Source organism: Hippocampus bargibanti, linkage group LG14, assembly GCF_051943395.1.
Source record: "Hippocampus bargibanti isolate YZ-2025 linkage group LG14, ASM5194339v1, whole genome shotgun sequence".
NCBI lineage: Eukaryota > Metazoa > Chordata > Actinopteri > Syngnathiformes > Syngnathidae > Hippocampus > Hippocampus bargibanti.
The window spans coordinates 8953875-8979179 of record NC_142747.1 but is presented as its reverse complement, the minus strand read 5'-3'; the positions used below and the strand labels follow the sequence as shown (position 1 = coordinate 8979179).

The 25305-nt window shown below is 41.3% G+C and overlaps 3 protein-coding genes across 10 annotated transcripts; 1 reads left to right on the top strand and 2 right to left on the bottom strand.

Annotated features, from left to right (window-relative positions):
• Positions 1–50: 50 nt before the first annotated feature.
• Positions 51–5753, top strand: tubd1 (tubulin, delta 1). Of its 3 annotated transcripts, none has more exons than XM_089013211.1 (8): positions 51–332; positions 777–924; positions 1127–1343; positions 1414–1645; positions 2085–2249; positions 2459–2587; positions 2677–2828; positions 5249–5753. In XM_089013211.1, exons 1-8 carry the CDS (start codon positions 182–184, stop codon positions 5273–5275), a joined length of 1221 nt encoding a protein of 406 aa, XP_088869337.1. In that variant the 5' UTR covers positions 51–181; the 3' UTR covers positions 5276–5753. The 3 variants fall into 3 exon arrangements, with proteins under 3 accessions (XP_088869337.1, XP_088869336.1, XP_088869335.1); XM_089013210.1 differs by having other exon boundaries at positions 2677–2860; XM_089013209.1 differs by lacking the exon at positions 5249–5753 and adding an exon at positions 2961–3196 and having other exon boundaries at positions 2677–2860.
• vmp1 (vacuole membrane protein 1) lies at positions 3644–14773 on the bottom strand. Of its 6 annotated transcripts, none has more exons than XM_089013216.1 (12): positions 14755–14773; positions 14163–14271; positions 13755–13887; positions 13326–13416; positions 12662–12772; positions 9316–9483; positions 9071–9202; positions 7291–7371; positions 7075–7191; positions 6238–6299; positions 5198–5297; positions 3644–4667 (listed from the first exon to the last, which is right to left on the bottom strand). In XM_089013216.1, the coding sequence occupies exons 2-12, from the start codon at positions 14239–14241 to the stop codon at positions 4524–4526; spliced, it is 1218 nt and encodes a 405-aa protein (XP_088869342.1). In that variant the 5' UTR covers positions 14242–14271; positions 14755–14773; the 3' UTR covers positions 3644–4523. The 6 variants fall into 6 exon arrangements, with proteins under 6 accessions (XP_088869342.1, XP_088869341.1, XP_088869343.1 ...); XM_089013215.1 differs by lacking the exon at positions 14755–14773 and adding an exon at positions 14644–14749; XM_089013217.1 differs by lacking the exon at positions 14755–14773 and having other exon boundaries at positions 3644–4078; positions 4493–4667; positions 14163–14726.
• Positions 14774–15227: 454 nt separating this feature from the next.
• On the bottom strand, positions 15228–25144 carry npat (nuclear protein, ataxia-telangiectasia locus). Its single transcript, XM_089013208.1, has 17 exons — positions 24939–25144; positions 24611–24729; positions 22873–22933; positions 22712–22784; positions 22416–22456; positions 22045–22281; positions 21831–21906; positions 21496–21619; positions 21318–21409; positions 21126–21207; positions 19996–20092; positions 19775–19897; positions 18164–19684; positions 17958–18058; positions 17820–17880; positions 16251–17545; positions 15228–15909 (listed from the first exon to the last, which is right to left on the bottom strand). Exons 1-17 carry the CDS (start codon positions 24973–24975, stop codon positions 15829–15831), a joined length of 4221 nt encoding a protein of 1406 aa, XP_088869334.1. The 5' UTR covers positions 24976–25144; the 3' UTR covers positions 15228–15828.
• Between the last annotated feature and the right edge of the window lie 161 nt (positions 25145–25305).

Genomic DNA, 25305 nt, shown 5'->3' with positions numbered 1-25305 from the left:
ACATTACTAATCATTTAGTTTGAAAGTTCAACAAGTGGGTACCGGAAATCCGCTGTCGAAGCGGAAACAATGAATGAAAATACTGTACTTAAACTCTCGAAATGATCGCCCGTTGTGTGTGTGTCTGTAGCTAAGTGACGGCATGTAAAAGTAGGAATGTCATACTTAACTCGGATCAAAAATGTCAGTGGTAACGGTCCAGTTGGGTCAGTGCGGCAACCAGGTGGGTTTGGAGTTATTTGAAACCCTCTACAATGACGCTCAGCCAGGCCAAAGGAAAACATACGCTGCTGCTAGTTGTGAACGCTTCTTCCGCCAAACTGAGCATGGAGGTAAGACGTTTCCCTTTGCAATACGTCTCATTTTATGGAGTCTTCAACCAACTTCCCCTTGATTGTAATACGGTTTGATTAATCAAAGCGGACAGTGTTATTGGAGATCTGTATGCTTCCACTAGGTGTACCAGAAAAGTCCCAGGACCCATATCACAACAAATATAGTTGAAATTCAAATTACTGTTTCCCCTCCAATGTGGGTCAGACAATAAACCAAAACATCTGCATTGAGATTCTGCTGCTTGCCTAGTTAAGTGCTCGAGAAGAGGCAAGAGTTGTGAACTCTGGTTGCAGTGTTCAGTGTAAACGTTGTCTGCTCCATTTTTAATAAAAATCCTGTACTCTCCCAAACCCGCGATTAAGGGTAAAATTGGAAATGTTGCAAAAATGTTAACCTCTATTGAGTAACTGTTGAGTAACTTGTTTTTTTACATTCTGAAGAACACGTTGCCAGGGCAGTGCTAATTGACATGGAGCCAAAAGTCATCAAGCAGAATTTCACCAAGACAGCCAAATCTGACAAGTGGAAGTATGACATTGCATCAGGCTTCAATCAGAGGCAGGGCACTGGGAATAATTGGGCAAACGGGTGAGCGGATTCACTTTCATAATTTCTGAAAAAGTGTCATTAAAGTTATACACTACAGTATTACATTTTAAAATTAAACTAGGACATTTGTTCACGCCTAGAAAAATGCATATGTCCCCTTAATATTGATTATTTGATATTTTATATCATACATGACAATGACAATAAAGTGCAGCTTGTGAAGCTCAAAACTTGTCTCCAGGTTTTGTACCCAGGGCCCTCGTAACAGAGAAGCATTGGAAGACATTTTGCGGCGGGAGGTGGAGCGCTGCGACCGACTCCATGGCTTCTTAGCCTTAATGAGTGTAGCGGGTGGGACGGGTTCTGGAGTGGGCACTTATGTCACTCATTGTCTGCGGGACATCTACCCCAAATCCTTCATTGTCAACAACTTAATCTGGCCATACAGGACAGGTGAGGTATGAAGATTCTCTCGACATGTGTAAAAAATGTGAAGCTTCAAAAGAATAATCGCTTTGCGTCTTTTAGGTAATTGTGCAGAACTACAACTCAGTACTCACACTGGGTCATCTCTACCAAGTGTCAGATGCCCTCCTGGTGCATGAGAATGACATAGTGCACAGGATTTGCAGTCAGCTGCTCCATCTCAAAGACATCTCCATTGCCGATATCAACAAGGTGATCGCTCATCAGCTGGGAACCGTCCTTCAGCCCGCGCTCACCGCTGACTCCAACGGAGTTTACAGCACGAATCCTCTGGGTGAGAGACACGCCGCATGATATCGAGCATTGGGTTGATGTGTGACAAATGAACTCTCAGTGCCAAATAACTGATGCAATGAGTTAAGGAGTTTGTTTTTCAGCAATACTGATTTGTTGGAAAGGAACTATTTCAAAGTAATTTGAGAATCTTCACTTCGACTGAAGTAACACTTCAGTCCAATTGGATCTTTTAAACGTTGGTTGGGCATTGACTCAGAATCAGAAAACCTTTATTCGTCCCACAATGGGGAAATTTGCTCTCAGGAATCATTGGAACCCCAAGCAGGTGTGTGGTAATTTAGAACTCATTCCGGTTGCTGTTGTCTAAGGATAAAGATGGAGAGCATTTTGAAAATCATTTAAAATGACTTTTTTTTCCTTGAATTGTTTAGTGCATGTACAACCAGTAATTGCAGCTATTACTGCTTTCCCCTCAGGTGAGTTTGTAAGCACCCTTGCTTGCCATCCAGAGTATAAGCTGCTCAGCATGAGCACCATACCTCAAATGCCAAGTTCCTCCATTGCATTCACCGATTTCCGCTGGCCGGCGCTGATCAAGCACTTGCACCAAATGCTCATTTCCAACTCCAAAATGGAGGAAGGCAAGTATGGCCAGAAATTTATTATTTTCTGTTTGAAACTCTTAAATATCTCTGAGTACTGTGACAAGCATTATTATTATTAGCAAAACTCAAGGCGAGCAGCCTGTGGACAAAAAAACATCCTCTTCAATCTGCTAAATACCCGAATTATAATGCTGGGAAAAAATGGAATGTCATTATAATACAATAATAAAACACCATGTTCGCAGGTATAGACTGGCAGGTACGTCCATTGGCTGTCTCAAAGAGGACAAATAATCCAACTGGATCCAGCGTCAACACCTCCCTGGCTAATCTGCTCATACTGAGAGGCAAAGACGTGTTCAGTGCAGAGACAGGTTTGACAGATCATGGCTGAATGTACTTTAAAAATATGAGAAGCTCCCCATTTAAATAGCTGATGTGAATCAAATCTCCTCTCCAATAGGTATCTTCAATGATGCAGCCCTTTACAGCTCCTGGCTCTCACCAAAAGAGGCTTTCAACATTTGGAAATGCCCTGTGTTGTTTAATAAGTATGAAAAAACGGCGACGTTGGTCAGCAACAGTCAAGCTTTGATCGAACCATTGGACAATATGGTGAGAAAAGCTTGGAGTATGTATGATGTAAGGTGAGACAACATGCTTCCACTTGGGTTTAGGTAAAAAAAATATTTATATTCTAGAATATCAAAGCTGCAAAAAAGTGTTCTTGTTTTGTTTTTGTTACAGGGCCTACATCCATCAGTATACAAAGTTTGGGATTTCTGATCTGGATTTTTTGGAAAGCTTTACATTGACAGAGCAAATACTTTCTAGCTACAGTCAATTGGGCTGTGATGTATAAAACAGAACGGCAGCTGCCTATTTCCCTTGACTCCAGAAACAACATGCAGTAACACATGCAATGCTATAAATATTGTACATGACTTGTTCCATGACTAATAAATGTACTTCTGTTGCTCAAAGCATCTATCCAACATACAAGAGATAATTTGAAATGAACACCACCACATCTAGTAATTATATCAATTTATTAAGTATTCCACACAGTCACATTTTCATCACTGATTAGCTTAAAACAGGCTATTAATCAATGTGTGAGCAAATAAGTAAAATGCAGATGATGACCCACAACTTCAGTCAGCTTCCAGACTGCTGTTGCCATGTGAGATTGAACAGCCAACACCAGTCTGATAAGCTAGCTGATGAGGTGGACATATGGTACCCCAGATGCACACTGCTCGGCTGAAACAATAACCATCAAGAATAGGAGGACAAAAGGGAAGACTACCACACACCCAACAGTTAATGTAACTTGGACGCAGCCAGCTGTATTGACAATGTGTTCACTTACCTGCAAGATCTTTTCTGCACAATCATAAGCAAACCAATGAATCACACTTGGATACAAGTGTCATTAGTGACATATCTTTATATGATTGGATTGGATTTGTCTTTATTAGTCTCGCAGTGGAGAAAAGTGGACCTTGGAATGATCCGATTCCATGGTCTAATTAACAGTACAGAACTAGAAATAGCGTCACTACAACCTGTCATTTGTTTGATTCAAAATGTGACTCCTGGCCACGCTCTGTTTAAATTTAGAACAGAAATAAATCGATGCATAATGTCCATGCTTGAGATATCTACACAATGTGCAAAACATCGATGACACTTTTTACATTGATATTGCTTTTTTTTTTTTTTTTTTTCTCTCTCCATTTTATTTGGGGGGGAAGGGGTGACTGACAAGTCCAGGAGCAAATAAAATAACGTTGAACCGGTCCAAAGTATGAGACTACCGCAACCCTGAAAGAGCATTCTGAAGCTGTTTTCCTGGCAGCACACTGTACACACAAATCAAAAGACGGTCATATATTAATGTTACAAAATTAATAAATACAATTTTGAGACCTATTTTCAAAGGGAAGTCAAAACATCCCATCTTTGCATAAGGCATCGTGTCTGACAGGCAGTGCCCTGAACACACGCCCCAAACCACTGCTTCACTTGAGTTCAAAGAAAGGAATCATCAAAACGTAAGACCATTAAATTAGCAGGTTAACCAGGCGTTTTTTTAGACTGGGTGAGATGAGACACACTACAAATACGATGGAGACAGATTTGAAAAATGCAGACACATTCCGAGGACAAAAGTCTGCTTTGGAGTGAGCTTAGCCTCTGGGTTTGGAGGGCGAGATTTGTCAGTAGGTCATGAGTGGACACGGTCCGCGCAGCGGTACCCGCAGATGCACAGTCACCTGTTGGATGTTTGTCCCTCTTGGCCCCTTGTCACTTGGTCTTTTCCACCAAGTGCCTTTGTTGCTGGAGCCGCTTGGCATAACTCTGAGCCATCGAGTTGACGATGGAGATGACAAAGTAGCAGACCATGACAAGCACCAGGTTCTCAAACAGCCAGGAAAGCCAGTTATCATCCTGCAGAGCAACAAAGATTATATACATATTTTTTTAATTACTACACCGGTTTACAGCCAAATTAATCATTTGGGAGGATCGAAATTGTTGTCCATGACAATAGGAGTCTGTCTTGAAGACACACTGCATCTTCAATTGATACGTTTTTTTTTTCTGCATTCATTATGTCAAGAGCAGAATGAAGTTCAAATCTAATTTGGCCTGGATGGTTATTTCATTTAATTGCCTTCAAAAGTTGCTTTTCTGAATAGCAATGTATATCTTTTATGTCTGGAATTTTATATCTGGGTGTTCTGTGTCAATACTGTATATATTATTGAAAAAATGAATGTGTACAATATTTTTTGACAGAATTGGAATTTATTTCTACTGTCCTTTGAATTAAACTCCATTGTGATGACTAGTATAAAGGGCAAAACACATTCTGTGTTTTGAAATAGGAATTTGTTTAGTCCATTAATTAATCAGGAACCAAAGTTCTTCATTTGAGTGGAAAGACAACCATTTGGAAATGAAATAGTTTGGCTTACCGATGTCCCGCTTCTTTCACCGCGATGCAGCTTGTTCTTTTGTGCTTCCAGGTAATGGCTGAAGGGTTTCTGGAGTGAAAGTCCTACTTTGGGTATCGACCTGGCAAACAACAAATGAAGAATGAGATCAAAATACCTTTAGTATACTCACCCAAACAGCCCTAAAAGGAGGATCCCCCAGAACAAGATAATACAACTAGATTTGTTTTCTATTTATTTTCAAGGAAAGAGCCAAAGAGCAGCCAGCAATGCTGCACGAGAGTCCAGCAGGAGAGGCAAGTGATGCACTTGGTCCTCAGCCCTTCATTTATACTCCTTAGCTCTCCTCGGGCAATTGTGTCAGCCTTTTCAACCGGGAAGTGACTCGCCATGATGTCATCACTCTTACCACCCATATGGGTGCAAAGACATCTAATTAGGGCATACTCTCATCCTTATTAGGCAGGGTACGCTATCTCTTGTGGGGGAGGGACAAATGATGATAGGCTCACGATTTGTGTATTTGAACACAAAATCATTTAAAATAAAAATTAAAAAACAACAAATGAAAGATGAACGGGTCCAACAAAAGTGGTCTGATTTCTACAAAAGCATACAACCATGAGTCGCAAAACTAGGAACACAACTAAACCAACAACGGCTGATTTCACTTGGACTGAGTCGCCATTGTCTCCTCATAATATTATGCGAGCACACACACGAATAAATAAGACAGACCGCGTATCACAGCGAGTCACTGGACTTCTGTCAGAATACCATTGACTTTGCCAAAAACAGAAGTGGGATCATTTGAGTCCATCAATTATTTTTATCCATTTTATATTCAAGTGATTCAATCATTTATTCAAAGAATTATGTTTAAGTGGGTTGATTTTGTGCCATTGTTTTAAAGTAACGTTGTGAACTGTTTTAGGATCAGAAAACAACCAAAATCTGACCTTTTTTTGTCCCATATATGGATGTCAGTAACAATTAAAAATACAACCAAGACATTTAATGAACAAATCAACCTGACCTGACACTGACAGGAAGATACTGACCCAATGAGAGACACCATTTGCTCCACGATGTGCTTGCTGAAGGTGATGATAACAAACAGCTTCTGTTGACAGATGACAAATTGCGAATGCTGTAAAGTGGTAGAATTTACGAGATAACGTTCAACTTGGTTGTATGCAATCAGACCAAGGCTGAAATTAACTACAGACTTACTAAATGTTTACAAATCAGAACATCCAAACGTGGCATGTTCAATCTCAAGATGCATGGAATCTATTGTGGTTTTCATTGTTAGTGGGGTTGGGGGGCACATTGCAATATTCTTCTCCGGTCATGAAAATGATCATGACGCATGGATCCCCTGGTCAATTCTAGACAGGATATGACATGAAATGTCCACCATGTTCAAAGCATAAACACACAAATAAATCCTGAAGCCTTTCGAGACATTTTATTGGGCTAAACTTTCTTCAGTCATGTCCACTTTACATCCTCTTGAACCCCTGCTGTGTGACGGGACCCTTTGTCTGAAATGTGCGATGGTGAGGTCACTGGCTGGGACCACCCGTGGTTGGAAAGGTATATGACTCACTGACTCACATACACAGTTACTCAAACATGGTTCATATTAGTCACTTGTGTGGAAGACTGAAGAATGATTGCTTTAATTAACAGAACTTTCTGATATGGGGAAACAAGTTTAGACGGCTTGTTTTCGTGTTTTGAGTGTTTGATTTTTGTTCTTACTTTTTGTCTTTGTTTTTTTTTTTAAATGTTCCCACACAGTCGGTCACAATCAGAATAAACTTGCACAATTGATGTGTTATTTTGGTGGACGTTAGCCTCGACATGCCAGGTGGGTGAATGTACGCACTGACCTGAATGTGCATCTTGATGATGGCTTTTCCAATGAGAGTTGCACCAAAAAAGGTCCAAAAAGGGACCAGGAAATGCCCACAGGTGATTCCCGCCAAGTCAAAAAGAGGATTTGGGATCTAGAAGGATCCATACCACACAGTTTGAAAATTGTCCCATACACAAATATCGTTGATGGCACAAAGGTGAAGACAAATCTTCCCAGCAAAATTTCCTACCGAAGCACAAGCCAAGATCCCAAAGAACCCCACTTTCTGCACCATGTGTTGGACCCCCATTTTGGCTCTCGTGACAAAACCCTGCATGAGGAAAGGAGAAAATAATTTGATACAAAACATAATTCCATTCATTTGAATACATTCTCAGAATAACTTTATTTTAAGCAACATTTTTGACTCATAGTGCAGACAGTGCCATTTTATGTGCCTCTCCAACAGTTGTATTCACTACATAATTGGTTGTTGTCGGCCACATAGCGTAACCGGTAAATCAATATTTTAATAATTACGGTTAAAAAATTCATTTGCTTTAGAAGACAAGGTCATAAACATTTCAATCTGCTGGGTTTATTTACACATAGGTCACAGTTTTCTAAAAATATTGAAAAATGTCTGGTTGACAAATTTGCTGACGGTGTAATGCCACGACTCCAACATACAAAACACGATCAGTGGTTTTCGTATGAAGGCGATCGGCCGTGGCCCAGTGGGAAGGTTCACATGGTCAGATGATGGGGGTTGTGAAAATGTACTGCACGCAGGGACAGTACATTGGGGAGACTCAACAAATTCTCAAAAAAAGACTTTATCAACATCGCAGGGATAATACTAGTGGGCCTCAATCGGCAGTACATTTGCACCTAAAAGCTACTAACCACTCATTTGACGACAATGAGGTTAAAATCTTAGCGAAAGAACATAGATGGTTTGAAAGGGGGGTAAAAGAGGCGATTCTTATAAAACAACAAAATCCTTCATTAAACCGGTCTGGTGGTGTGAGGTTCAATTTGGATCGTTCATACAATAGCCTGCTCAGGCAAAACAGGTTAGGCAACTTTCGCAATGCTGATGAGGGTCGTTATGCTGATGAGGTGATACCGGGGGGAGTGGGTGTAATAGGCCAATCGTTAGTCAGGAATGTAGGAACAATCAGTGGGGCCACAGGGGGGGGTCCCGCGCCTCCCCCAACCTGAGAGTAGGGACCTATCATAGCTGTGTCCGGCGCCACCAGGTCTGGACATTAGGGATATATAAATGGGGCCGATACGACCAGTCAGACTTTAGTTCGCTGACGAAGCCTCTTGGATAGGAGGCGAAACGTCCGAAACCTTCACTTTTGTACAGATGACGGCTGAAGAAACCTTCTCATCGATGGACCACTCCTGTACGACTGAGAGCTTACACAGACGGATGCACGCAGGGAGTTCTTCAATTACCGTCTCGCTGACTCAGCATCTGATCTCAACAATGTCCAGCCATGTGAACCTGCTTCCTGACAGAGCTGTCTGTCATTCAAATTAGAACCCACGCAAGGAGAGTGGAAGGCGGGAGGGATGCAGACAGCACAAAGCCCGGGGGTTGATTAAAGGGGGAGCAGTGCTCAGGGTGACTCACACGTGCACACACGAGGATTTACTGGAAGCGTGAAGAGGGAGGGGCTTCACTGAAGTCACGTGGCACTATTGGACCAATAGGGCAGTTGGTTCATGGTCAGTTGGCATTTTGACGATGAGCGGCTACCCGTTGAACGTTTTCAGAAATGCTGAATGTATTTTGTGCGTGCCATGTCAAGGAGGAAATGTAGTTGATGACCTTCATATTTACGGTGGGTATGGGTTTACACATCTCTTATCAAATGACACACCATTTGACCATTCCAAATCACCCCCCGCCATTATTCATATTTTGCTCATGTGGCAAGACACATGACACTATCATATAGGTTTTAAAAACCTATATGATAACGGCATCCAAATAAACGCCTGTGTGCAAGTCGGACCTGCACATTCTCAGCCTGCTCCAGCATCTCCTCAAACTCCTCATATTCTTCATCTTCAGGATCAGCCCCAGACTGACGTGCCGCTCTGGCCATAAAATATGGCGGCAGCTCTCCGATGGCGGTGCCTGCACCCTGGAGAAACACAAACACATCTTTGAAGTCTAACATACTTTTGTCAGAAAAAGGTTAACAGTACTTGAGGTGAGGAAGAAATGCTCAGAAGATTACAAACAATGTCCACTTACCCACATGAAGGCTTCCAGGCGGACCTTGGACATAATGGAGAAGAGGGAGATGCTACCTTCGGGCCCTACCAGTTGAGGACACACAATCTGGTCTGGGTACGGAGGCTCTGGGAAGTCTGTTGAGCTGCACTCATACGCTGCTAGTGTCACTGATGCTATATGAGGGCCCTAAGTAAAACAAAAATGAGACACAATTCAACATACTACTCTGTGTTAAATTGCTGCTGAGAGAACAGAATGAACAATGCAATGTCAATATTTGATCTTATTCAGGAGAGGCAAACCTCTTAAATTTTTAAAGTATATGAACAATTAAACAAATTATGATTATGCATTTCTGGCTGTCATGCTTTGTAACCTTTGCAAAAATGTTTTTTTTATAGTTCAGGGTGTCCTTAACCTACTGCCTTGAAGACACCTGAAATGGGCTCTCGCAAGTCCATTTATGCGCCATCAAGTTAAAGAGAAAACTCTGACAAATATGGTCAGCAAGAGATTAGAGTTATAGTGATACTGTAGTGGGGAAAATTCTCTTCCCAAATTCAAAATGTCCCTTAGGCCCAGGAACACCACTCCAACAAAATTATTGACAAATATATGCAACCCCTTCCAGTTACAAAAGTAACATGTTTACTGTTTAACAAATATAAATAAATAAAAAAATAAAAAAGATAATGGAGGCCATGTTCCATACCGCCGGTTAAACCTCCCTCATCCACAGATGGGAGAACAGATTAGCTCACCATCTCCACATGAATCAAACAACCACTAACATACAAATTGACATTTTCAAATCTCCTTTTGCACTTTTTTTCGCTAGAAACAGTGTGTGAAACAATGAAAGGAAAACATGTGAAGTCCAAGATGGCGCCCGAGTAGGCAGCCTCAGCAAGTGCTGTCACGAGCCTTGCTTTTTTTGGTTGTTTTTGTGTTTTCTTTTGTCACTTTGTGTTGTTGTGCATCGTGTGGAACGGATACGAATTGTTTTTCAGCATTTTTGACCACGACATTCATCAAGGAGGAGACTGTGCTGAGCGGTTGCGCCTTTTCGGCAGCATGAATATGCCAGTACTGTTTTTGAATGTGAGGAATGTCGGAGCCATTCGACTGCCATCGCTGGACACCAAAGGGGCCGTTGTGCTTTTTTTGCGCCTGTAATGGGCAGCATCTTCACAGTCCCGCTTTGTTTAGCGAAAGGGTCAGTGCTGTTGGACAGTCTGCGGCTGGATGGATGCATGGCTTGAGGAACCCGCGATAAGAAGAAAGGAGCATCTGCGCAGAGCGCCGATGCGTATGTGGAATGGTTGCGGCTTGGAATTGAAGCAGATTTATGTGGAAGAGGAGATGTGAGACAATCTCTTTTCGTCAATGGATGCTACAGCTGCGTGTTTGCTTTCAACATTTAGCTTGTAGTCGACGTGCACATTCCACCATGATGTCCCTGATCCACTGGTGGAAAAACGCTTTGATCCTCTCCTCTTTCATCTAGAACTGCTTCATGTCATCACAAAGAGGGTACAGCAAGTCCTGAAGAATGAATGTCTCTCTGTGTCTTTGATTTGTCATATTGTCTCTATGCTGTCATATTTGTTATTTAGTTTGTTTTTTGTTCTTTTGACTTCAAGACGGCGCCGCGAGAATGGCTGCCTTTCCGGCAGCTCATGTATTTTGTTTTTCTACTTTCATTCCTTTCATCACTTTGCTGCTGTGAAATGTAAATTTATCCACTGTGAGACTAATAAAGGCAAATCCAATCCATATGTGAGTGGAATTAGCTGAATCATTTGCCCTGGACAAACCCAATTTACCATGCCAATTTATAGCTTCACCATCTGCAGGCATTTCAGGATTTCTCATCTTTCTCACATAACTGCGCACACACAGCTTTAAAGTTATGCCTGGACATTCAGTAATGGCCGGTTAAAGGACATTATATTTTGCCGGGGTAAACAATGCTGTGAAATGTAAATTTCTCCACTGTGAGTCCAATAAAGGCAAATCCAATCCAATCCAATCTGAAAACGATCAAAATATTTTCTTTGGGTGGGCATTTCGGAAAATGTAGGCACACACCGTCCAAAGTAAACTATGCATAAAAAGGAAGAAATTCACAAACTTCGGAAACAAATTCCTTTCATGACAGCCTCGAAAGTAAACATACCAGTCACGTCACTTAGAATAAATACTGAAATATTTTCATATGCCTTGGAAATGATTAAAGTGCGTTTTTTTTACCATCCTATTATGCACTGTAGCAGGAAACAATATGGTTTCTCAGAGCTGTATTTCAAGAAGCATTTATATCTCTAACTTAAAGGACAACCGACGTCTCCGGACAAGTTGTGTCCATAATTTGTAAAATGGCTTCAAATGACTTCTACTGAGCGTATTTTACATAGATTCCACCGCATATAGCTATATTTTACGTTTTAAGACTCGCGCTGAATATTTATTAAGTCTTGTTTTTGAGTTGGTGACGAGTCCTCACGTTACGTCATGAAAGGACCCCCCCCCCCTCCCGACCGACAAAAAGACACATTGTAGCAGTCCATCACGTCAATGTATTTTGCTGTACTGTTTGTCTGAAAACCATGATGTTGCACCCAAAAGCCGCCGGAAGAGGGCGTCCAAGCTCCATGGAAGGAATTTATCAGCCTGTAGAAACAGGCTGATTCATTCCTCACGGGAGCTGGTCGCCATTTTTGGGTGCGACATTCCCCCCCACCCGTTTGCCACAAAATGACACGGAAAAAATTATTTAATCGATTGCAAACATGTAATCTTTCCTCTTCAGAACTATTTGAATCATATTCATAACTGGATGTGTAACAAGAAAGCATATTCTCCGAATCTGAATCCATTGTTTTGATTTTTCAGCACTGCAAGACGTCTTGGTGTGACGTCACAAACTGGGGGCGGGACTTTCTGAAAATGCCCAATTCGCAGTTCAATTTTTTGCAGATTTTGGACACTTTAAGTCATTTTTATTGGTGTTTTGCATTTGAATAAAAATATCATACTGCGTGTTTTGGGTATTTTAGATGCTATAAAACGTTTTTCTGATGTCAGTTAAGAAACAAAAAAGTGACGTCAGTTGTCCTTTAAGGGATAAAAACGTACATAACGACAGTGATACATCGATACCTCCATAGTTTTGAACATGTAAAACAATGATGGCTCCCAGGTGGGGTAAACTTCCACTAAAGCCAGATGGGTTAAAAAGTGAACAAAATAACAAATATTAACAGCTGGTTTGTGTGCTGAGTTAGCAGCGTGTTGACAAAATATACCCATAATTGTCTCCGAGCTCCCGTATCCTTCGTCCATAGCATAATTTCAAACTTACCAGATAGAGAAGGAAGGTATGCAGACCAGTCCCAAGGCCGACAGAGGACAGAATTCCGAGACCTACCCAGTATGCACACCAAAGAAATTTCTTTTCGAGGTACTGAACATACTGGAAAAGACAAAAATAACAATATGGTCAATATGTTGAATTGTTGTTGTGTACATACATCAACAACTATTGCCTAAAGAACAAATTCGCGCAAATTACCTTTGATACAAATTATTAATATAATTAATCTATGTGAAGAAATTGATTATGTCAAAAAACACTTGTTTTTTAAACAAATCTCTGCAGCTATCATCACTTTACCCACATTGCTAGATAATCACAATGTCTCATCATTGGTGAGATTTTTTTTTTCAAGCAAACTCACAGCTGACTCCTGCGAGTTGGTTTCTCTTCTTAGGGTGAAAAAGACATGAATGAAAGCAAACTTCAAGCCCATTCTTTCACATTTAGTTTAACAATGTCAATACCAATTTATCCAGTCAAATCGAATCATTTAACAACATTCACTCAAATGCTCAAAGGTGACATGTGCAACTGTGAGATTATGGTTACAAAACTGTTTTAAAGGTGACTTATCTTTAACCCTTAAACTGCTGATATAGGAACCGGTTTATCTTTCACCCACAGGCGCACAAACAAAACTCAGCCTTACTTTTTGATGTGATCCTTCTATAGAGTAGGCAGTAGAGAAGAGACTACACAACACCAAAACTAAGAACACAATGCTTCGTCGTTGCCAAAGCCTGAGCAAGAAAGCAAATAAACAAAAAAGAAAATTTTGTTACGGTTATTTTTTAATTGATGCAGACGTGACTTTTACACAAGAGCACAATAAACTCATCAGACTTTGTTTTTTAATCAGAATCAGAATCATCTTTATTGCCAAGTATGTAGAACACACAAGGAATTTGTTTCCGGTAGAACACGCTGCACTAGTATCGTCGTCAAAAAAACTGTTAAGTGGCACTATACAGTTCCATTTTGGCTATTGTTGAAAGAGTTCAAAGATTCAAAGAGTTCAAAGAGTTAATGGCTTGGGGGAAGAAGCTGTTTAATAAGGAAAAACAATTGAGTTTCTTACTTAATTGTCCACTCCTTTAGCTTAATTAAGCTCTCCAACAGGAAGTATTGGAACGTGGTAACAGGCCTCCTCCATAGCACAAGAGAAAGGCGCTCGTCCTTCTCTTTCTGTCGTCTCGCTCTTATTGTTGAGTCTGGAAACAAACCACAGTCGCGACCGTCCTGACATTCTGCACTTGCGTCTACAGTAATGAGTATGTACTCATTGCCCAATGCTCAACGCTGAATGCATACTACATCAGATGTAGTTCTTTACGCAGACTTGACATTTACTTTGGTAATATCGACCTCTTTGCTCACTTTATGAGTGATGCAATCAGCAAATCATTTGAAGCAACGTGGTAACCCTGGATTCATGCGACAGCGACTAAACGAGAAATGAAGTCGAATTTAATTTCTGAAAACCAACCTGTGGTGTTGCCATTCTGTTTTTCTTTCGTTCCTGTGCGTCTTTGAGGCTTTTCACAACTGTCTCCATTGGCTGCCATGTCAGTCAATGTCTAACTCACCGGGGAAGTCTGGGCAAAACAAAGAATAAATTAAAATACGCTGTTTGCACAACTAAATTAATGTCAGTCTAATACTACAACGGCTCCTTGTCTTCAAAACTAGAACACACTCAATTGTGTTTAAAAACACATACCGCTGGTGTTATAAACACAAAACACTGGAATGACAAACCCCCTGAAACACTTTTAGTACCACCACTCTCGCGTCAACAATTATCAGAAATAACCATGCTACTTAAACTAGGCACTCGTCATTATCATGGGACATGATTGCAACACATTTCTTCACCTCCACTTGCTAACCCAACCGGTTAGCCAACCCGCTCAGAGGGACGTCTCAACGCAACAAATGGAACATGCTTATCAAAAGGCCATACGAACCTCCTAATCATGATATGTAAAAACTACCCAATAAGATATAATTTCGGCCAAAAACGCGCTATATAAGGAGTTAGCCTAGTGCTGTTTGTTCAAATGAATTGACAGCCTTACCTACTTCCTACCTTCTTGACCCGGAAACAAACGTAGTATGTCAAAATAAAACTAAATGTTACTGGCTGTGAACAGAAACATGCCGATAATTTTCTCTTAAAATCGAGTTGTTGTCGAAATAATTAAAGGTCCAAACATTTTCATATTTTTCGTCTGTTTTAGGTCAAATTTCAAACGCCTTATTACTGTAGTTTTAATGTGAAAATTACACCCTCACGGTGCCGCGGACCACCCTTCCGAGTTCCGAGCATGCTTTACCTCGCTTTTCGAAAATGCACATGCTTTTTTTAAGCTTTGTTATGGGTGGCTCCGTGATGTATTTAATGGTATTCAAAAGATACGCGGGAACGCCTCAAATGAAAGGACAGAAAGCCCATTCAAGCTTGAACGTTGTCCCAAAGGGAGGCGATCTGTGTGGTGTGACTCAGTGAGTTGTGGCGGTAAACAAATTTCTTCCAAACATCCACGAGAAAAAAAACTGCATGAGCAATGAATGCCAAATTTATTCCGCAACAAAAATACAATCATTTAATTTCTAGGCTTGAGATACAGTACTGTACTTTTTGCCAACACATTTCACATATTTTTAAAATGTTTTCTTTCAATTTCACATTTCGTGTTAACATCACATTTCCAAACATAAAACCTATCAAAGGTCATTTTTAAAGAGAAACACATCTGCTGGAAAATGCGTATTACAAAATATATTTGTACACGGCAACATGTATAACTGTTAGTTGGTTTTATCAAACCGAGGTCAAATATTGACCAAAGATTGCTGGCCCATTCTTAAGAACAAGCAAGTATTCAAATGAATATAACAATTGCTGTAAAACAGCATCATAATCCTAAACAAGCGTGAGGATGCAAAAAGTGTCACATTTCTCAACTACTGCAATAGCCAACAACACTGGTCAAATTAAAGCGTAAACAGGCCAAAAAGATTTATTTCAGTTGACAAGTTCCAAGGTTAGGTTATAAGAAGAAACTGTGCGCATTGGATCACCAGATGGCTTCTTCTGTAACTCAGAGACGTCATGTGCTGGCAACCTTTTCCCGTTGGCTAGTCCACTTTCATTCATCGTAGTGAAGTGAAGAAAGAAACTTGTCCACATCAAAGTCTTGGGGGAAGCAATTAATGAGTGTTTTCCTTTGCTGCAGGAATGAAAACAAAGAGTTTGAAAGAGATGAGGAACACGGGTCGGACTTGATAATGCAACGGTCACCTTCCCATCAAAAAAAGGTTACAGAGTATGCTCAAAAACATGGCAAAAACCTATAAAGGAAACATGCCGCAATGTGGTAATTGTTAAATTTGGATGATCGCTGGCAACAAAAACAGACCCATGTTCTTGCTTGTTTGTGACATTTTTGTTCTCATATTTTTGTGCATATTTCTACAATTGATTAAAGTGGTCACTGCCCTACAATTCAATGAGATTTGTACAGACATTAAACAGAATAATAGTTAGAGTACATGTGCAAATATGTCTTACCTGTTTTTTCTTTTTAATGGGAGATTGTTTTGAAGATTTCTTAACAGGGGGGCTGGCAGTGGTTGGGGGCTGCTTACGTTTCTTTGAAATTTTTAAGGCCGCAGGAGACGGCTCGCCTGCTCCCTGGCACAAACTGTCCTTGAGCGGTGAGCCGGTCCTGGCGATAGCAGCACGCGACAAGATCATTAGCGTGTGAGCGGCCATGTTGATACTGTTTTCACTACCAGTCTCACTGGCAGGGCTGCAGGTGGGGATGTCCGAGGTGTTTTGGGGAAGATTTTTGGGTGTTCCCTCAGCATCTTTGCCCTTCTTCTGTTGCAGGGGAGTTCGTGGACTCTTCATGGACTCTTCTTGTTTCCCACTCGCCCCTGGGATTCGTGCACAAGTTAGGTCTGGGCTTTTGAGTCCGACTGTTAATCCCTTAACTGGTCTGGGAGGAGTGTTGAACCCTTGAATGTTTTGTAGCATCTCAACTGCCTGAGTGGCCAATGAGCTAGTTTTTGTGGGAATTTTGGCAGCTGTGGATTGGGAACTTTGAGTGACCAGAGGGGCAGAGTCTACTGATGCCGAGGAGAAATGTATGTGACATAACTGCGGCTGCTGTTGTGAGCCATCCATCATCTTGTTTTCTTTGTCAGCGGTCACACATGGTTTGTCTTGAGTATGCATATTCTTTGCTGCCTGTGCAGGCTCTTTCCCGCTGCTATCAACCTTGTCTTTACTACTTACTGACTTTAGCGGAGAATGGGGAGACGACGACGCCGAGCTAACAGAATCCTGTGGAGGAACTCCATCATTTATCGCATTCTCATTGTGTTTACTCGGTGTAGATTTCAGTTTAGCTTCTGTTTCTGGGTGTTTCACAAACTCGCGCTGTGACACATCAACCGTGCTTCTTGCAATTTGAGGATTTTGATTGACAATATTTCCATCTTGTTTGTCAGATTTCTTTGTGACATTGCTTTGTTGTTGAGGGGATACCAACTTAACCAAATCCCCAGGGGCGCTGGAATCTGCTGAGCACCTCAGATCCTGAGCCTTCCGTTTGGGCTTGTTTCCACCTAGGATAGCAGGCCTTGTATAGGAAGTGGGTTTTGAATGACCTTTCTTGGCCTCTGTGCCACCTTTGGAAGTTGATGTATTCACAGGCGAAGAGGGAGCCGTTGCCGATTTAGAAGTTGGTGGCTGAATTTTGGGAGATGACTCAAAACATAAAATTCTTTTATGGCTGGAACTCGAATTCTTTGGCTCATGCTGTTGAAATTCATTCCGCGTTGCCTCGGTGTTCAGGGTTCCTAGAATTCACAGAAATTTGGTAAAACAATGAGCACACATGCTTTTTTACGATACAAGCAGCATAAATGACAGCAAATGCGAAGCAACAGAGTTAGATTGTTGCTTTTTAAAGCATTTTCATCAAGCTGTCCTGAAGGGGTAGACTGCAGTGCTGAAGTGGACTAAGTCACAATTTTAAAACCTACACAGGGCCAAAAGGAGTCTGAAATTAACGTACTGAACATCGCCATAACGAATCTGGTACTTATGGACTGAAGGTTTGGGAAAACTTACCACTGGGTGCGTACTGTTTGCCCGGAACCATTGAGGGTTTGGGATCCAACGTTATGGTCTGCTGCATTGGCAAAACACCCCTCATCAGTACACAGATATTTACCAGTGTCATGAGCAGAATGAAAAGTGCAAATTTACCGAATTAGGCACCATCTGGACATTCCCAGTAATGTTCTGTCCCACAGCAGACATAGGAAGGATCATAGGCTTTACAGGTGATGGTAAAATGAGTGGGGACCCTGTGAAAAAAATTCCAACACATTTTTTTTGATTTTATAAGTAAAGTAAGCATTCACGAATGAAGCTAATAATAAACATGATTCGGCAAAAGGCCTATTTCATACCAGTGACAAGGCTTTGCTTAGGAATTGTTGCTGAAACAGTATAGGGGTTGTTTTGGCACAAAAGTGGTAGTTTTGGGGAACCAGCAGGCACCTGCAACGTTCTTCCTGAAGTATCTCCTGTCAGGGGTTCTGTCATGAGGAAAAAGCTGGTACTTGCTGCTTGGAGCACAGGGTTGGCAGTGTCCAAGGGTAGCTGAATAATGTAGCTTTGTTGTGTTTGCATCATTGTTGGTAAAGGATGAGATGGGACCAGTGCTCCAGCTCTACTAGTTGAATTCGCCAGTTGTGTTTGCTTTGCTGTTAACTGATGGAATGGAATTTGTGCTCCCGTTCTATTTGGCGATTTACCTTGATGCCTTTGTGTTGTTGATGTCACTTGATGGAATGGAACCAGTGCCCTGGCTCGACAAGGAGAATTACCTAGCTGTGTTTGTGTTGTCCCTGTCAATTGATGAAATGGAACTTGTCTCCCAGCTCCACAAGGTGAATTGGTTAGTGCCTCTGACCTTTGTAAGCCATGAACTGCCAGTGCTGTTTCATCTAACTTTGTGCCTCTTGGTGTGCCAGGTTCCCTGGGTGATTTTGCAGGTGAGGAAAGGTAGATTGTGGGTAGCTTTTCTGTAGAAATACTGGAAATTGCCTGATTCAAAGCTGTGTCATTTGAGGAAACTTCATCTGGGTTATCGCTGATGATGATCTTCAAAGAAACAACATTATTGGAATCGGTCACGTCTTTCATTGGGGTGTTATAATTGCTGGTTGCGGAACTAGATTGAGCAGCGCCGAACATTCCACAAATAGTGGATGCGGTGGAAGTAAATGTGGATGAGTCTAGTAGATTAGTATGAGGTCTACTAACAGAGGAAGAGAGCGTGGTAGAAACGGTGGCGCCAGCAGAAGAGAATAAGCTACGGGAAGACTGCGATGTCACAGAGAGATTCATCTGAGACTGAATTGTTCCACCGCTGATTGCCACTGAAGGAAGAGAGGGCTTTCCACTCAATTTAAAGGGAGCAGGATACAAAAACACATGCTCTTGACTCTGCGAAGACAACAAAGATGCAGCAGGTTGAACTTGAGAGCCTTGTTCTTTACTTTGATTTTGATTGTCCACATTAATTGCTAGTTCCACTGTAGAGTTGGCTCTCGATAAAAGGTCAGTTGTTGAGTCGACAAGGGACATTGTGTTGGGTAAGCTGACGTTAGTGACACATTCTAGTTCACTGAGAGTGGGTGTACTGCCCAAAATAGCTGACGTATTCAATGGGTCGTCAATATCCATTGGTGATGCATCAACTGTAGTATTGAAGAGTGAGACTTTTTCCTTTGTGTTTTTACCAGGCGGTTCCTCAAGAGGAATAACCAGTTTAGCAGTGCTGCTTTCAATCTGGGATGACCTGCTGCTTGAGTCTAGTACACCCTTCTTCAACAGAGGGTTTGATTTTCTGGTCTTACGTTCTTGTAAAGATTTGTTTTTCCCCATTGCTGCCGTTAAATCTGATGTTTCTTGCAGTGCTGCACCTGTTAAATGACATGAATACTTGAATGATTAATCTGAGTCTCTACTTGAAGGATCTTGAAGGTCAGATCAGAAGTGAGGTGATCAATAACCTGGATTGTTACTCTGAAGCTGCCCGACTGCAGGCGGTGGTGGTGGTGGCCCAGTTTTTTCACTCTCTCCTGTCTTATTGTCCACATCCATAGTTCCGGGTTCTCCATCAGTACGGTTTTTATCTGAAAAATAAAATCCGTGTCATGCATTCAAAAATTCGTGGAATGATAACATATTTACAAATATTTCTATGTCAGATAAATCAAAGACAATGTCATACTATATTCGAAGAGGTCAAACAGGGCCTGAAAGGCAGGGTCAGATTCTGTTTGCTTCAAAATGTCATGGATTGCATCGTCACTCATGTGTATTTCTCCCTGAATGAGAGGACAAATAATCATGTTAAGGTTTAGCCGTGGCGAGGGATTATCACAAATAGTAATGTGTAAGGAATGCTTGGGATTAAAAATATACAGTAAACCCTCCGCTGACGAACGCTTCAGCTCACGAACTTTTCACCTCAAAAACATTAAATTCGCGAGCGTATAGTCCCTGCTGACAAAGTAGTTTTCGGCGGACAAACATATCCACACAGTCGAACACCGCCACGGTGGCTGACGGACTAGTTTTCGGCGGACGAAACCAAACCACAGTGTCCCATTTCGTCACCCCCTTTCTTTGAGTGCGGACGTGGTTTGTGTTTGATCGACATTTTAGACCATATTGAGTAGACTTTTGCTATTATGGGACCGAAAAACACCCCACCATAGGCTAGTGTTAAGCCTAAGAAGACATAAAAGAAAATTATGATCGAGCAGAAGAAGGAAATCATTGAAAAACACGAACAAGGTCTGCGTTTATGTGACTTAGCGCCCCAGTACCAGTACGCTGTGTCTACCATTGCTACGTGTGGCTAGGGGTGTTTCTGTGTTGTCTAAACAACGGTCTCAGGCAATAAAAGACGTTGAAAAACTTGTGTTGATTTGGATTAACGAAAAGCAGCTAACAGGGGACAGTGTGAGTGAGGGTATTATCGCCGAGAAAGCACGGCAACTTCACTCGGATAAGAGGCAACCTGGAGGTTTGTTATCCATTCCATCAAGCCATCAACTACCATCACAAAGGTAAATAAAACGACTATTATACAGTAGAGTTTATTTCTTTAATTACAATACAATAGCACATTTATTATACATAAAATAAGGTATATTTTGTGTAGTTTTCAGTCTTATTTAGAAGAAATGTACGTTTTATGAGGACATGGGAACAGATTATTCTCATTTTAATGTTTCTTATGGGTTCGGAAGACAAACTTTTTGCCTCATGCACACTTTCTTGGGACCAATCATGTTCGTGAGCTGAGGTATCACTGTATATATAATAAATAAATTAGTTATGAAAATTGAGCACCTGTAATCCAAGAATCTCATCAATTGACTGGTCATCTTCTATTGAACTTGATGGGGCCTTGGGTGTTTGGGGAGTTGGCTCACTAGGATTTGAGGGAAAAACAAGAAGAAAATACTCTAAAAGGCATCATGCTTTATTTGAAAAAATACTTTGAAGACTACTGTCAAAATCTAACCTAAATGCAACACTTACTTTGCAAGAATTTTGTTGATGTTTTCAGCAAGTTTTTCCTGCAATGATCTGTCTCCCAGAATCTTGTCACGGGCATTTTGTATCACTATTTGCTGTACGTTTGGAGGGGAAATGCCAATTGTGCATTTATCAATATCTCGTTCCGATTAAATGTGGGATGTACACGTAATATACTTACAGGAAAATTCTCATCAACTACTTCCTCAAGTTGTGTTTCAGCTGTGACATTGCTCGCAGGTATGCTGTGTTTACCAGGACCACTGCAGCCTCCCTGAGCACCACTCCTTTTTCTTGGAGTGTCCCTGAGAACAAAACAATAATACAACATTATAATATATATTTTTTAGAACAATACTGAATAAAATGACAACATTAAAGTGGTAACACAGCAACGCATCATCGTCAGATGGGGATGTTAGAGAGGGAAAATATGTAATTGTCAACCTGTTGTGTTCTAAGATATTCCAACATTAATTTCAGGTCATCAAAACAAACACACACAGCTATCTTTACCATTTCCGTCGTCCTGGCGACATTGGTCCTGTATTCGGTCGCTGTTCTGGCAATATTAACTGTATCGGGGCATCCCCTGAAAGAGACAAACATGGTTATGTATTTTTTTTCTCTCTGGTTTTACATTTTCTATATCACATACTCTTCATATTGCAACGTTTTTTCCGAAGCAATAGAAAAAAAAACATGCATAACGCCGCGATGAGATACTTACTTTGCATACTTAATGATCGGCTGACATCATGGAACTGCTGTGATGTTGCAGTGCCCGGAGGGGCTCTGATTTGTGGGGAGTTGTGGCTTCCAAGAGTGGGGTTGCTAGGCATATTCTGCGAATTTAGCGCTTGGCTGCTGATTAAGGACGCTTCTGAGGAACATACCAAACTGCTCGCTGAGGTCACTGTCAAAACCTGTTGTCTCGCCAAGTTTGCCAGTCCAACACGTGAACGTGCTATAATGGAAATACACCATTTAAAATATTTGTTTAGTTGAAGTGTGGGCCCAGATGTGGGTAATATTAAAATACTAAATATGGGTTCGCTGTATAGGCAACCGGTTTGCCAATTTATTTATTTTTTTACTCACTTCTTTGACTTGCTGACATGGCTGGAGAACTCTGTAAGGATCTGAAATAAAGATAAAAATGACATTTTTATGTTTTGATTCAAATTAACATTTCCCCCCTGATCCATTTTATAAATTGCTTGTCTTGAACACAGTCTTTTTAAATCTCCAGTGAACCTAGCCCAAAATATAATATTTTTGTGGGATTACGTTTATAGTCCCATGACAAACACAGAAACAACATTTAGAACCACGTTGTAATAAAACAAGATATTAACGGCCCAAACACTTTCTTGGAATAAGTCAATTGTTATTACTTGATTTGTTTTAGTGTAAAATCCAGCTTTTTCCACAATGATGTCATCATAGCAGGTACTTCGTGGCAAGTCTCTGTAAAAAAATTAAATGGGGAAATTATTCAAACAAATCTTGACACATTAGCTAGTTATATTTCAAATCTTAAATGTGGAAATATTACCTTTGGCTTTGGCAGCCATATATTCATTTAAAATGGTTGTTAGTCCCTTCCCAAAGATAGACTAGGGGGAAGAGAAATAATGTAAATCAATTTTATTTCCATATTATATATCATACGCAAGATATTGTTATATGGTTCACACAGGCAAGGACATAATATCCACAAGTACAGTATTTACAAACAGAGCAGTTAAGGACATTAAGAAGCAAATCACAGAAACCAAAAGTAGCTTCCACAAATGATCAGCCTCGACACTTAAGGCTGATTTTACTTCGGCAGGCAGTTTATTCCATTTGTGTACAGCATAAGAGCTAAATGCATCTATCTACAGTGATACCTCGGTTCTCGACCATAATTCGTTCCAGGACTCTGTTCGAAAAGCGATTTTTTTCGAACACCGAAGCTATCTCTTTGCTCCTGTCACTTGCGAGTTGACAGCGGGGGAGGGGGGGCTGCTGCCTCTCCCGGCCGTTATCCACCTACTGTCAATTCTCTAATCACGGACACGGGGCAGTTATACGGTTCGCTATCACCTCGCCAATGCCGGATGATTGACTCAACTCGCCACCGTACCTGGACTCTTCCTTCATTGCGCGAGGTATTTTCCCTGCGTCCCGTAAATTTATGTCATCTTCCGGGATTGCGTAATTTTGCACCCTCGTGTGCCATTTGCTTTTTGGCATAGTAAGCGGTCGGATCATCCCCTGCCTTCTTACTCGCTGTGTTTTCTTTTATTTGTGAATAAACATCCTGCTTGGGTAGTATACGTCTCTGCCGCCTGCTTTGGGATCCCAAACATCCCACTACGTTCCGACGAGTCAGCTGCCGTCACTCTCGCTCGGAACGTGACAGCTACGGATGACTCGGCTACAGGATGTTCTTTTCTCTTAAAATATCTATCCAATGACACTTGCTCTCACTCCCACAGCCACATCACTAGATTCCACAGCCTCCTTATTCTTTAATATCGTACTGATCGTAGATTTCGCCATGCTGTATTCCCTAGCCAGATCAGACATTCGCACACCTCCTTCATATTTTGCGATTATTTCTTTCTTAAATGCAATAGTTGTACGCACTACTTTTCTTTTGTCACTTTTAGCAGCACTTACTTTCTTTGGAGGCATGATTAGGGGCTAAAACTCTTCGTACACCTATATTAAACGCTAGAGCAAAACGCAGCATGTGCGCAAGCGACAACAGTTGGTCACGGAGAGAGTGATACACCCGTACGCCGCTCAGCACCCCACCCTCGCATACGGACTCACGCATCGTATTGGCGTTCGAACACCGTTTGGTGTTCGAACTACGAAGCAAGAATATCTCAAATATTTTGTTCGAACTGTGAGGCGTTCGAGAACCGAGGTACCACTGTACTTTGAACTCCTTTGAACATCACTAATTGAAACAATTCAACAGATCTCAGAGCCCTTGTAGGTTTGTTTTCAAGCAGCATGTCCAAACCACACAGTGATTTCCAGACCATCCATCTATCTATCATTCAATTATGTCCGACCCGTTTATCATCACAAATAAAATATAATCTACAGCTAATTGGGACAGAGTGTAAAGACTTTAGGACTGGAATAATATGATCGAATCTTTTTGTTGTGGTCGGAAAACGAGCTGCTGCGTTCTGAATTTGCTGCAGCTGTTTGATGCTCTTCTGAGAAAGTCAATTTATAAATCTAACTATAATGAAGTCGACTGGAAATACACGTAAATACGTGCTACTTACAAAAAGACATGCAGGGAGAGTTCCTTCTCCCATAGTGTGTTCTGCGTATTCTTTCAGGTTGGGGCTCTCTTGAATGAATGCTTGGGTTGTAAGGGGCAGACCTTCTTCTTGGAGATAGCCTGGTGAAGGATAAGGGTACAGTAAAACCTGAACACAACATAACTCTACGAAATACAAACAATATTGTGACGCCCAATATTATTTTACTCCTGTGGGCGCTGCGGAGCAGCAGCGGACGTGCAAATGCAATTGAAAACGATGTTTAATACCTCATTAAATCAGCTAATGCTAGAGCTACAAGGTGTTCACTAGTTGTGAACGGACTTACCCAGAACGAGACGAGCAACATCGGATGGCAGCAACATGGCTGCTAGTTGATTGTTTCAAAGTATATAGTCTCAAATACTTGAGCTACATGTCCACTAAGAAAGATAATTTATAACGTCAAACTTCAGCTGTATTGTGGTGAAGGCGTCGTACTCAAAAGGCGGGGAAATCGCGCACAGATCGTCATCCATCCTGGATTGTGGTTGTGGGGTTTGTAGTTCGACGCCAATTTTGTAGTCCCCAAACATCGAAAACCTCGCTGCGTTACATTACCCTCCTTTATATTTTGTATGGGTCATTATTCAATTAATGAAAACATCTGGAATACTATGATCGTCATTGTTTCTTCAGGTTCAAATATTTCAGAA